This window comes from Muntiacus reevesi, chromosome 13, assembly GCF_963930625.1.
Source record: "Muntiacus reevesi chromosome 13, mMunRee1.1, whole genome shotgun sequence".
In the NCBI taxonomy this organism is placed as follows: Eukaryota; Metazoa; Chordata; class Mammalia; order Artiodactyla; family Cervidae; genus Muntiacus; species Muntiacus reevesi.
The window spans coordinates 18,799,454-18,812,538 of NC_089261.1; the positions used below are offsets into that span (position 1 = coordinate 18,799,454).

Below are 13,085 nucleotides of genomic sequence, written 5' to 3' on the forward strand. Positions count from 1 at the left end.
GATTGTGGGGCTCATCTTATTTGTTTCTCTTCTCTCAAGGATCACAGTAAATTTCATACATTTTACCCAGGTTTAGAGTTATATTTTATCTAGTCTCATGGCAGGTACTCTAACTGGTGTAGTTGTTTATACCAGTTACCGTGTCATTGGTCAGAAACAGAAATTTCATTCTTTTGTGTGTTTATGCTCACATTTTCACACATTCCAAAAAATACATGGTAGTATTTGGTAGCCATTGGGGTAGCAGGACACTCAGAAACTGGAATTTGAGAAGCCAGTGAAGGAAGTTTTTGAAGAAAGGGAGGGATCTTTCTGTGTTCAGTACTGCTAAGGGGGTACACATGGATGTCATCAGTGATACACAGAGACATGGTTCATTCATTTTAACAGCTGTATAAAATTCCATCACATGAACAGAGAAAATTTACTTCTCTATCTCCTACCATTTAGGTGAACGTTTGCAGTGAACGTTCTTGAACATGTCACTGATTTGAGTACATGTGGGCGAGTTTCTCTTTGAAACCTATCTCGGGGTGGGATCACTAGATCATTAACTAGTATAATTTCAACTTGATAAAACAATACCAGATTGCTTGGAAAAATAGTGGTGCCACTGTCTGTTCCTACCTTCAGGGTTCAAGAGAGCCCCATTGCTTCACACATTCACTGTTTGCCATTGTAGATTTTAAAATTCTTGCCAATCTGAGGAATGAAAAGGTGTGTGATTGTTACTTCAATTCACCTTTTCCCAAATATTAGTGAAGTTGACTGTCTTGGCTATCTGGGTTTCCTCTCATGTGACCTGACTGGTAATATCCATTAACTAGTTTTCCATGGAGTTGTCTTTTTTGGGTAAGATTTCTTTCTATATTCTGGATGCTAGAATCTTTGTCTATTAAATGCATTGCAAATATTTACTCCCAGTCTGTGATGTGTCTTACTTTGTACAGGTTGTGTATGTGTGTAAGAGACAAACATTTTTGCTTTGGTGAGTCAGGTTTATTGATTTATTTTGTGTTTTTTGTCTTATTTAAGCAATCCTTCACAGTACTGAGGTCATAAAGATACTTGTCTGTATTTTGTTTTTAGACTTTTAAAGTTCTTTTAAATGCATTTATATAGATTAATACAAGTGAAATTTATTCTCTGTTTGGTGTGAGGTAGGATTTTTTTTTCCCCCTTGTTGGAAAAGCCAAGTGTCCTAACTTCTCCAGTGTTTTCTCACTGATCTGGACTGCCATTGCCATCACATCCAGGTTCTCACAGTGACCTGGGTGTGTTTGGGGCTCTCTTTTCCTGTTATGCTGATCATATTGCCTCTTCTCTTAACCATACTTGAAAGTTTTCATTATTGAACTTTAGAAAAAATTTGATGTCTGGGAGGGTAAGTTGGGTAAAGGAGTGGAAAGCTTATTTGCTTTTTTACTTTGAAGTCATCGGTCTTTAAACAACTGTCTATAATTATTTAAAACAGCACTGGCTGAACTTAGGAAAAATCCACTTGCTGCCCAGACCTTTCTAGGACCGATCGGTGGCGAGGGTGGCTTCGCTTTTGTGTGAAACTTTGGGCACTTTTACTTCTGCCTTTGCCCTCTCCCTCCCCTACCAACTCTCACCTCTGGGTTTTTCGTTTGTGATGTCTCTGAACCAGGCGCTGCTATTGGGTCTTCCGGTATTTACATGCGGGCCGTGGTGGGTGTTTTGCGACTGGGCGGCAGTACCTCTCCTGTTGGTTACTGCCAACCAGACCACAGTGGCAGGCCTGACGGAGTCTGGGGTTTCCTGTTGCCTCACCGGCGCTGAGACCCTGGATTCCAAAAATAAATGCACGAAAAACCACTGTGACCTCACGGTCTGCGCTCGCACGGTGCTCTGAGCGCCGGACGGTCTTCACCCCGGGCCGGCCTAGGGGGCTCTGCTCCCACGGAGACTGACCGACAGACTGCCTGAGCGCTCGTTCTCTGCCCCCCTTTCTTCAGGCAGTCACACGCAGGGCCAGGGTGGCTCCCGCAGAGAGGATGAGCAAGTTCTTGAAACACTTCACCGTCGTCGGGGACGACTACCATGCCTGGAACATCAACTACAAGAAGTGGGAGAATGAGGAGGAGGAGGAGGAAGAAGAGCAGCCGCCGCCCACTGCAGCCTCGGCCGAGGAGGGCAGAGCCACTGACCCCACCCCAGCCCCGGCCCCTGTGCCCAGGCCCCGCCTAGACTTCAGGACCACTTTGAGGAAGCTCTTCAGCGCCCACAGGTTTCAGGTAGGTGGGCAGAGGCCCAAAATGGCTTGGGTGGGGCAGAGCCATCAGCCCAAAGTCACGAGGTCAGGTAGGGGGCCCGTCTCTGTCACCAGTTCCTTCACTCCGCAGACATCTACCCAGCGCCGATCGATCGATCGTGTGCAGGGCAGGTCCCCTGTTGTCAGGGGCAGGGTAAGTCCTAATCCAAAAGTCAATTAAAAATTCATCACCTGATGAATACATTAAACAAAATGTGATTCACCCCTACTCAGCTGTAGAAAGGAAAGGAGCACAGACACACGCTATAGCGTGGATGCCCCTTGACAACATGATCCTAAGTGGAAGAAGCCAGACCCAGAAGGCCACATGTCTTGTAATCCCATTTATGTGAAATGTCTCAAATACACACATCCACAGAGACAGCAGAATAGAGGGAATGGAAGGGGGAGTGACTGTGCAATGGATGTAGTTTCCGGTTGAGGTAACGAAAATGTTCTAGAACTAGATACCAGTGATGGTTGAACAACCTTGTGAATGTGCTTAAGGCCTCTGAACTTTATGCCAACCTTAAAGGAGTAAAAATGTTAAGTTTTGCAATGTTAAATGTTAAGTTATGCAAAATTTACCCCCTACACACACAAAGGAAATGAAGGATAAATTGAGGCGGGGTAGTCTCTTGTGAAGTAATGCTGAAAATATCTGCCTGGAGTAACCAGCCCACCACCAATCTCCAGGTGTGGTTATGGGGAGACCCTGAGAGGGAGACGCAGACTTCAAAGAGTAGCAGAAGGAATAGGACTTCCTACAGGGTTCAGTGTCAGTCCCAACGTGAGTGGAGTCTGGCCAGCCCTGTCTGAACCCCATCCCGCCACCCCAGCATGGGTGAGCAGGTGTCTGGAAGCATGTTCTGAGACCCAGCAGAAAGCGGGAGGCTCCTTGTCAGCCCAGTCCCTGAATGGAACTCTTTGGGGGCCTCTGCTGCAGGTTACCCCTCTTCAACCATGATAACCCAGCTCCTCCCTGGAGATGGTGTCCCTTCTGAAAGTAGAGAGAAGCAGCCCTTGCCTCTCCCATCACTGACTTTGCTCCAGGGTAAAAGAGAAGAAATTATTTTGGTCTTTTTTTTTTCACTCTCGTGTGACTTACAGAAACAAAGCAGGCAACCCAGCACTCCTGGCAGCTCAGCGCTTTCCTCTGTAGCTCTGCCAGAAGAGGAAACGTGGTATTATGTTGTTGGGGTTGAAATCCCAAACCCTCAATTTCAGGAGCAGAAAGGAGGAGCCAGCTTCCTCCCAGCTGCAAGGGGAGCCCTGGGGAGGTCCCCCCTCTCCTGACTGGGCCCCCCAGGACACGTGGCTCTGGGGAAGAGCAGAGGAGAGGTGTTTATTCATTCACTCAACAGTCACGAATCTTAGCTTCTGCTATCACCGGGGTCACGGCAGTGAGCGTGGTGGACACATCCCTGCCCTCACTTGCAGAGGATGGATGCTCCGTGGAGAGGCGAGGCATTCCAGAAATCAGACAGATGCTGGCTACAAGTGGAGAGAAGCCTTCTGCAGGGAAACAAAGAGGGGAAGTGGCTTTGAGAGATCCCCGGGATGGGGGACACCCGATTGAGGATGTGAGGCAGAGCAGGTGATACTTCACCTACCACCACGAGGCTGGGCAGGAGTGAGGTCTGTGGATGGGAAAGGAGGAGCTTCCCAGGCAGAGGGGCCATGTTTGCAAAGGGCCCGAGGGAGGAAAGAGTCTTCAGCATTGGAGGAATTGAGAAGGGTCCACAGGGCTTGTGTGTATCCAGCAGTGGGAAAGAAGGCACTGGAAGTCCACCCACTGGCAGTGGGCAGCCATCAGAGTGTCCCGAGGGTGCGGTGGGGAGGCAGTGACATGAGCAGTTTGTAGAGGGGCCTAGAGTGGAAACAGGGAGGCTACCTCAGGGTAGGGAGTAAGGGTTCAAGGGTTTGATCTCTGCAGATAGAATCCACATACAGGAAGATTCTGGAATCCCCTCTCTTGGGTGCAGTCTCCACCTGTTCCCATGGTCTGAGGTGACCAAGGTGACTTATATAGTTGACTGTTGTCACTTCTCACAGGATGGCACAACCAACCAAAGGAGAGAACTTGGGGTGAGTCAGGCCTCCGTGGTAGCTACAGACAGGCAGGGGAGCATGGCCAGGAAGGCCAGAGGAGCCTCACTTTTATCACCTGCTGACCGTGGCCAAGCCATCTGCTGAGCGCACATCACACTTGATCTCACTCGATGCTGCCATTGTCAGTCGGGGTGGAAAATGCAGCCGAGTCCCGTCTCCCCCACAAGGACACTGAAGCTTGTTAGAGCTAACGCCAAGGCATGGCAGAGCTGAGAGCTGTGCCCAAGGTCCAGGCTAACGGGAGCCATCCCAGGACTGGCCGCCCCACAGCCCGCTACACTGCCCTTCTGGGTGCCGCTGCTAGGGTGGCAGTCTTCCAGTGAGGACCTGGAATTAACCCACTTCCCTGAATTCTCAGCGTTTTTCCTTGTGATGTGGCTCCCCTCAGAACTAGTCCTGCCTTGTGAACTGGTGGATTCAGAACCTTAGGAGTCAGTCAGTTCATAGAGGCCAGGGTTGGGACCCAGGCACTGTAGTTTTGTGACCCTGGGTCTGTCTCTCGATCACTTTTTAAAACTGAGGTGAAATTAAAATTAATTAATTAATTAAATCATTTTATCATCAAATTAATCATTTTAAAGTGGATAATTCAGTGGCATTTATTTAGTACAATGATGTTGTGCAGCCATCACCACTATCTAGTTCCAGAACACTTCCATCGCCCCAAAAGAGATCTAGTACCCATTAAACAGTAACCCCCAGTCCCCGACAAACCCTAACCTACTTTTTGCCTATACCGGACATTTCATGTAAATGGAATCCTACAATGTGTGTGACCGTTTGTGTTTGGCTTCTCTCTCTCACTTAGCATAATGTTTTCTAGGTTCATCCACACTGTAGCGTACATCAGTGCTTCATTCCTTTTTACGACTGAATATCCAGTCTGTTTTTAATATCTCTGTGCCTTGGTTCTAGACCAGACAAGCTCTTAGATCCCTTTAGCTCCAACATGAAACCAAAGAGGGAGGGAGGGAGGGAGGAAAAAAGGAAAGATGCTATCTGAGGCTTGAGTCTTCATTAAGCTACTGAATTCAGATTTGTGTGAATATTTCATTACAGAGCACTTTGCCATACAATTTTCAACAATAAACCATGTCATCAAATACTTTAATTAGTGACATAATTGTTACAGATCGAAATGGTCAAAAGGTTTAATAGTCCATTCTTTATAGGCCTGAACTGGTTCAATTGCGACCTGAAACTGCAGAAACTGCCAAGATAATGGCAGACTAATTCTCAGAGGTCAAGATCTATCTGCCTGACAGTGTAAGAGGCAAGGCCCCCAGGGAAGTGACAGTCCAGTATGTTCAAGGGAAGAAAGAGGTCACACAAGGGTCACGGGAAAAAAGAAGAACCCCCCCACTTGGGGTTCCTCCTGTTGCTGCCATTTCCACCACTCCCGCGTCATCCCTGTGGTCTCCCCAGATGCCATCACCTCCACCCCACCTTTACTATCCAATTCACCATCATCCCCACCTTCATCACCATGACCACCCCCACCGCCATCGGTGAGACCACCCACTTACTTCACCCTGGTCCCGGCCCCACCAGCTCCCCGCTGCAGCAGGTCACAAAACCCATGAGATTGTCTTTCCCTCAGCTCCTCTCTGTTTCCCAGGACACCCAGAACGAACTCCACCCTCCCCCTGCAGTGAGCACATGGGGGATAGGGTGGGCACCTCAGGTCTCCAGTCTGAAGCTGTTTGACAGGCACAGTGGACGTCACCCTAACCCAGCTGCCTGGAGGAGGCATCACTAGAGATCCTCCCGCGACTTAGCTCTCTGAGGCTGGATGTTTTATTTATTGTGCCTCTGTTCTGGGTGTATCTAGGCAAGCAGCAGTTCCCAGAACTAGAAACACAAAAGCTTTAAAAAACATTACTACTTATTTTTTGCCATCTAGGAATTAGCAGTTTGGTTCGAGAGATGCTGAGAAGCAGTGAACTTCCGAGTTACGAGAAAGACCAGTGGTGACCGAGGGTCAGTCAGTGAGCTGCATGGAGGCTTTAGGACAGGCACGGCGCCAGGCTGGAAGGAGGGGCTCCTGTGAGAGAAGCCAGCCCCCAGCAGGCCTCCTATAAGGCTCCTATAAGGCTTGGAGCTGCTGTGGGCAACTGGCCTCCCATCCTTGACATCAGGTGTTAAAAGCCCTTGGAGCCTTGGAGATGGAAGGAAGGTCCCTGTTTAGGTCTCATGGTTTCTTGCTTCTTCCCTCGGTCCACAGGTTATCATCATCTGCCTGGTGGTCCTGGACGCCCTCCTGGTGCTTGCCGAGCTCGTTCTGGACCTGAAGATCATCCAGCCCGACAAGAATAACTATGCCCCCAGGGTAGTGTGTCCACAGCCCTTTAACACGGTTCACTCTTGTTACCTGCACTGAGGGTGGGTGGAGGGAGCAGCACCCGCAGAGAATCACCCAGGGCTTCTCTGAGAGTAGTTTGATGGGGTGCTTTCAGTCAAAGAGCAGAGCATATGTCTTCCTTTCCCAGTTGTAGATATGAGTTCCCTACGAGCAGGAGACCTCAGGTCACTTGATGGCTGGCAGGCTTGCATCTTGAGCTGTCCAAGACAGAGCTGGAGTCTGTCACTGATTTTCAAGCCAGGAGAAGGATTCCTTCCCATTCCCCAGAGGAGGACAGGCTGTTTGTCCTCCTGTCATCATGCTGACGTGGTCTCTGTGCTCGGAGCCACTGGGGGGACGCACCCACCATTCAGTCCCTGATTCACAGTTACTGCCTGGCCCATCCCAGACAGTCATCCAGAGGGCAGTGGGTGCACTGGAAATGCACCCTGTGACCCTGTCACCAGTAACTGGGAGAAGGCCAGGGGCTTAAAAACATCTCACCACACCCTTTGAAAAAAAATTCAGTGGACTGTGCATCAGTGTCTTTTCAACCGGCAAAAGGACAGGAAGAAAACATTAAACCTCCTTCCTACTCGTGGCCCCTTTGACCAAGGCAGCCGTTAACGTTCTCTTCTGTGACACTTGAGTCCTCCCATAGATGGATAATCTTTTCTCTCACTCTACTGTTTAATAGAATCAGTAACTTACCACCTATGTTCACTGTCTTGTGCCTTTTTTCTTTACTTTTTATTATGAAAAATGGCAAATATACATTTTTCTGTATTTGCTTTCTTTATACACATACACACAAACATGCTCATATATTTTTGACCGTTTGAAAGTTAGACATCGTGACACTTCATCCCTGAGTACTTCAACAATGCCTAAGAATGAGGTTTTTCTCCTGTAGAACCATAATAGCATTATTACACTTAAAAAAGTTATAATTCCATAGTATCTAATAACCGGTTTTCATTCAAATTTCCTCTTTCATAGTGCATTTTTTTTCCAAACTAGATTTCTGACATTATATTTGAGCTCCTTTAAAGTCACTCAGTTGTGTCCAACTCTTTGTGCCCCAAGGACAATACAGTCCATGGAATTCTCCAGGCCAGAATACTGGAGTGAGTAGCCTTTCCCTTCTCCAGGGGATCTTCCCAACCCAGGGATCAAACCCAGGTCTCCCACATTGCAGGTGGACTCTTTACCATCTGAGCCACCCTGTTGCTTTATTCTGTTTCCTGTACAACACAGGTTAGGTCAAGAGGCTCAAAAAGCAAGAGTTTTTCAAGGGTGGGCTATTTTTTATTTATTTTTAAATCTTATGGCACCTTGGGCCAGGGACCCGCTATTAGTCTGCTGGATCACTTGATTCAGGTTGTAAATGCTGAGCTGTTCCACTGTCCAGGGACACTTTTCCCTTTGCAGTTGTAAATAATCCACACGGTGACACTTGAATATCATACAAACTTCTTCCCCAATTAGCATCCATCGATGATCATTGTGTGAGTCTGTGAACACACTAGCTTGCAAATCAATGATTTCTAATTCTGCCTTTCCTTCTACATCGACTAGGCAGTATCATTTTATCAGTTCAGTTCAGTTGCTCCGTTGTGTCAGACTCTTTGTGACCCCATGGACTGCAGCACACCAGGCTTTCCTGTCCATCACCAACTCCCAGAGCTTACTCAAACTCATGTCTGTTGAGCCAGTGACGCCATCCAACTATCTCATCCTCTGTCGTCCCCTTCTGTTCCTGCCTTCAATCTTTCCCAGCTTCAGGGCCTTTTCAAATGAAGTCAGCTCTTTGCATCAGGTGGCCAGAATATTAGAGTTTCAGTTTCAGCATCAGTCCTTCCAATGAATACTCAGGACTGATCTCCTTAGGATGGACTGGTTGGCTTTCCTTGCAGTCCAAGGGACTCTCAAGAGTCTTCTGCAACACCACAGTTCAAAAGCATCAATTCTTCGGCGATCAGCTTTCTTTATAGTCCAACTGTCATATCCATACATGACTACTAGAAAAACCATAGCTCTGACTAGACGAACCTTTGGCAAAGTAATGTCTCTGCTTTTTAATATGCTGTCTAGGTTGGTCATAGCTTTTCTTCCAAGGAGCAAGCGTCTTTTAATTTCATGACTGCAATCACCATCTGCAGTGATTTTGGAGCCCCCCAAAATAAAGTCTGCCACTGTTTCCATTGTTTCCCCATCTATTTTGATGGGACCAGATGCCATGATCTTAGTTTTCTGAATGTTGAGCTTTAAGTCAACTTTTTCACTCTCCTCTCACTTTCATCAAGAGACTCTTTAGTTCTTCGCTTTCTGCCGTAAGGGTGGTGTCATCTGCATATCTGAGGTTATTGATATTTCTCCCAGCAATCTTGATTCCAGCTTGTGTTTTATCCAGCCCGGCATTTCCATGATGTACTCTGCATAGAAGTTAAATAAGCAGGGTGACAAAATACAGCCTTGACATACTCCTTTCCTGATTTGGAACCAGTCTGTTGTTCCATGTCAGGTTCTAAGTGTTGCTTCTTGACCTGAATACAGATTTCTGAGGACGCAGGGCAGGTGGTTTCATATAACCATCTCTTTAAGAATTTTCCACAGTTTGTTGTGATCCACACAGTCAAAGGCTTTAGCATAGTCAATAAAGCAGAAGTAGATGTTTTTATGGAATTCTCTTGCTTTTTCAATGAGCCAGTGGATGTTGGCAATTTGATCTCTGGTTCCTCTGCCTTTTTTAAATCCAGCTTGAACATCTGGAAGTTCACGGTTCACGTCCTGTTGAAGCCTGGCTTGGAGAATTTTGAGCATTACTAGGTGTGAAATGAGTGCAGCCTGTGATAGTTTGAGCATTCTTTGGCATTGCCTTTCTTAGCGTGTATCACAAGAACACAGCCGTTCTTTTCAGTGTTCGGTTTCAAATGGTCCCAGATTTGGTCACTGTGAGCCTCTTTGAGCTGACTGCTCTGTCCTTTTGACAAGACTCTTGCCTTTGAGTATTTCTTGCTTTCTGGGCCAGGATGATGTCTCAGCTCTCTTCATACTTTCCCTGCCCCAGAATGGAAATGGTTCCTTTAGTGATGACTAGTATTTATAAATCTAGATCTGGGAACTCTCTTCACTTATCATCCACCTCAATAATCATTTCTAGTAAATACTTATGGATCAGCCTTGGTCTTTTGAACAACTGTGTAGTACTCCACGGGGAGGTACCATAATGCTTTTTTTTTTTCCCATTTATTTTTATTATTGTAATGCTTTTAAAAGGGCCCTAGTCTAATGAACATTTCTGTTGTTCTACAAATAATGTAGAAAATCGTCTGTTCTGCAAATGGTGCTGCAGTAAATATCCTTACTGTCCTTGTGCACATGTGAACTTAGCTGTATGATAAATTCCTAGCAGTGGAGCTGCTGGGCCAAAGGGCATGGTGGATGTTTTCAGTTCTGCCACTGCCCCATTTGCCCTTCAGAGAGCAATGTCTGTGATGTTCCCAGCTACGGTAAGAGCCTGAAACCAGTGCCTGGTGCCGGCGGGAATGTGGGGTTGGCCCGGGGACTGGATTCCCTCTGGTGACTGGGCAGGCACATTCAAAGCTGAGGACTCGCCCGTGGGAACCACTCTCCTGTGTCTCCTCTTCCCCTCAGGTGTTCCACTACATGAGCCTTGCCATCCTGACCTTTTTCATGATGGAGATTTTCTTTAAGATATTTGTCTTCCGCTTGGAGTTCTTTCACCACAAGTTTGAAATCCTGGACGCCATCGTGGTGGTGATTTCCTTCATCCTCGACATCGTCCTCCTGTTCCGGGAGCATGAGTTCGAGGCTCTAGGACTGCTGATCCTGCTCCGGCTGTGGCGGGTGGCCCGGATCATCAATGGTATGTCCCCTGTGCTCCTGAGCGGGGGCGCTGGGGTTGGGGGGTGGGGGTGGGACAGTGGGTAGAGCCTGGAAGGGGCACAGAGCCCCCGGTCCTTCTCCTGGCAGCCAAGAGAAACATGAAGTGGTCTGCTTTGGTGTCCCACTGCCACCTGTAGTTACAGATTGACACCAGGACATGTGCCCTGAGAGGAAGGACCCTTCTCCTTTAGGCTCTATTTTCATGATTAATGAAAGATGTTAATAGAAAGGGTTATAGACCAATCCCTGATCTGCTCCCAAAGTACTTTTGTTTCTCCCGAGGTGTTTCCTAAAGAGAGTTTTATCAAACCCCGTCCCACCCTGGGAGGGACACCATCAGGGAGGCGAGCAAGGAAGCTGAGAAACACTATGCGTTAGGTTCTGCCAGCTTGCGGAAAATCACAACACGAGTGAGCACCATGAGGGCTCTGAGAACGGCCAGTGTTTTCCAAGTTGACAATTTGGGAGGAAATAACACCTGTCAGCCTGCTGTAGACTCTGGCTCTGGAGAACTCGCTGGGGGAAACACCGCTTTCCCGGATTTTAGGCACAGGTCCTGTTCCTCACACACTCCCTGCGGGTGTGGGGAGCCTCTGTTTCAGAAAAGCTGTTTGTGTTGTGATTTTCTGTGGACTCAGTGACTGGTCAGTGGTTCAGCCGTCAGTGAACGCCTGTCCGTGGACCTGCCGCGTCAGAATCACCCTCAGCGCTCTAAGTGGCTAGTCTGGTGCGGAGGAGCCCAGGCCAGGTGTCTGTTCGCGAAGCACCCCCAGGTGATCAGTGTCCAGCAGGTTTGGGAATCCCTAGACTAGGGCCCAAGCCGATGGGCTGTGGGTGGTTGTCAGGAGACCAAGTGAGCAACAGTGAGGCCTGCTGGAGGCAGGCCCATCCCCTGCCAGGCGCAGTGAGTCCCAAGGCGCCTCCTTTGCTGGGTACCGCCCGGCAGGGTAAGGGCCTGTGCAGCGGCTCTGTCGGGCACACGGGCTTTGGAACCTGCCAGTTCAGATCTAGTGATTTAGAGTAAAGCCTATTAAGAACATTTATTTGGGTTCTGTCAAAGGAAATAAAGGAAGCTATTCAGATAATGTGGAAGATGCTTATGCCGACTTGATTTTTTTCGGACAGAAACATACTCTGTGCAAAGGTTATGTGAGGTAGCTAGACTGTGACAGACTATAAATGACTCATGAACCAGCTACTACCCAGTAATCTTCACATCACACTGTTGTGAGAAGTGTTCATTTTGTCTAAAAAAAAAAAATGGCTGCGAGGTGTAGGAGGACTGGCTACTGCCCATTATTACACTGCTATCAGATTTCAGCGTGACTGAACATAGGCTAAACCAGACTCAGTGGGACAGCCAGGAACACTGTGAACCAGGAATGGCTGCTTCCAGGTCTAGTGGGCACCACACACGTGGGTGACGGTCCAGACTCGGTCACTCACACTTGGAAGGGGGCAGAATAGCCCCACTGCAGCACAGGCTTTGAGGCCTCATCCCCGCTGTGGTGTGGGCATCAGGGAGCTCTGTCCCCCCTGTGGTGTGGGCATGGGGGAGCCCTGTCCCCCCTGTGGTGTGGGCATCGGGGAGCCCTGTCCCCGCTGTGGTGTGGGCATCGGGGAGCCCTGTCCCCCCTGTGGTGTGGGCATCGGGGAGCCCTGTCCCCCCTGTGGTGTGGGCATCGGGGAGCCCTGTCCCCCCCTGTGGTGTGGGCATCGGGGAGCCCTGTCCCCCCTGTGGTGTGGGCACTGGGGAGCCCTGCCACAGCCAGGGTTCAGGTTAGTGCCTGACAACTAAACTGGCCACAGCTCTAGAGGCAGAAAGTGGGGAGAGTGACAACCCCAAGCTTGAGCATTTCCAGACTTGTACTTAGTGCTGCTAAGTAGCAGAATGTTTATGAACAAGGTCCCTTAAGGAGCTTAACCCTCATCTGGTCAGTGATTATTTTTAAGGATTTCTCACACCAGGCAAGCCGAAGAAGTACGTCTCAGCTGGGTACTGAGCAGCTCAGAAATGAAAAACCTGACCCTCCTAGTTATGATGCCTTTAAGCCTTGATGATTGTTTTATTTCTCACTGCTCTTCCCAACTGTATACATTTATAAGGAAAGCAGAGTTTTTTTCCAAGTGGTTAAATCAGAAATTGGTATCATAGAGACCCTCACCATTGTTTTTCAGGGATAATTATCTCGGTTAAGACACGTTCAGAACGGCAACTCTTAAGGTTAAAACAGATAAATATACAACTGGCCACCAAGATCCAGCACCTTGAATTCAGCTGCTCTGAGAAGGTAAGAAGGTGCTTGGGAAAACACCCTCTGTTTACTGATTGTTCCCTCCCAGCCAGGCCTCGGCTCTCATGGGGCCGTTAGCCCAGAGCCCCCCTTCCCTCGGTCAGACCTTCCTTGTCCTTTCAGATTCAGCTCAGGCACTGCCTCCTCCCCTGCA

At 48.3% G+C, this 13,085-nt stretch overlaps 1 protein-coding gene across 2 annotated transcripts in view; it reads left to right on the forward strand.

The window, feature by feature from the left end:
* The window catches only part of HVCN1 (hydrogen voltage gated channel 1), a 32,170-nt gene that overhangs the window by 17,571 nt on the left and 1,514 nt on the right, over positions 1-13,085 (forward strand). For both annotated transcript variants that reach the window (XM_065904372.1, XM_065904373.1), the window contains 4 exons: positions 1,980-2,258; positions 6,612-6,716; positions 10,386-10,617; positions 12,816-12,928. In XM_065904372.1, coding sequence (XP_065760444.1) covers positions 1,980-2,258; positions 6,612-6,716; positions 10,386-10,617; positions 12,816-12,928 — 729 coding nt within the window. The remainder of the gene's footprint in view (positions 1-1,979; positions 2,259-6,611; positions 6,717-10,385; positions 10,618-12,815; positions 12,929-13,085) is intronic.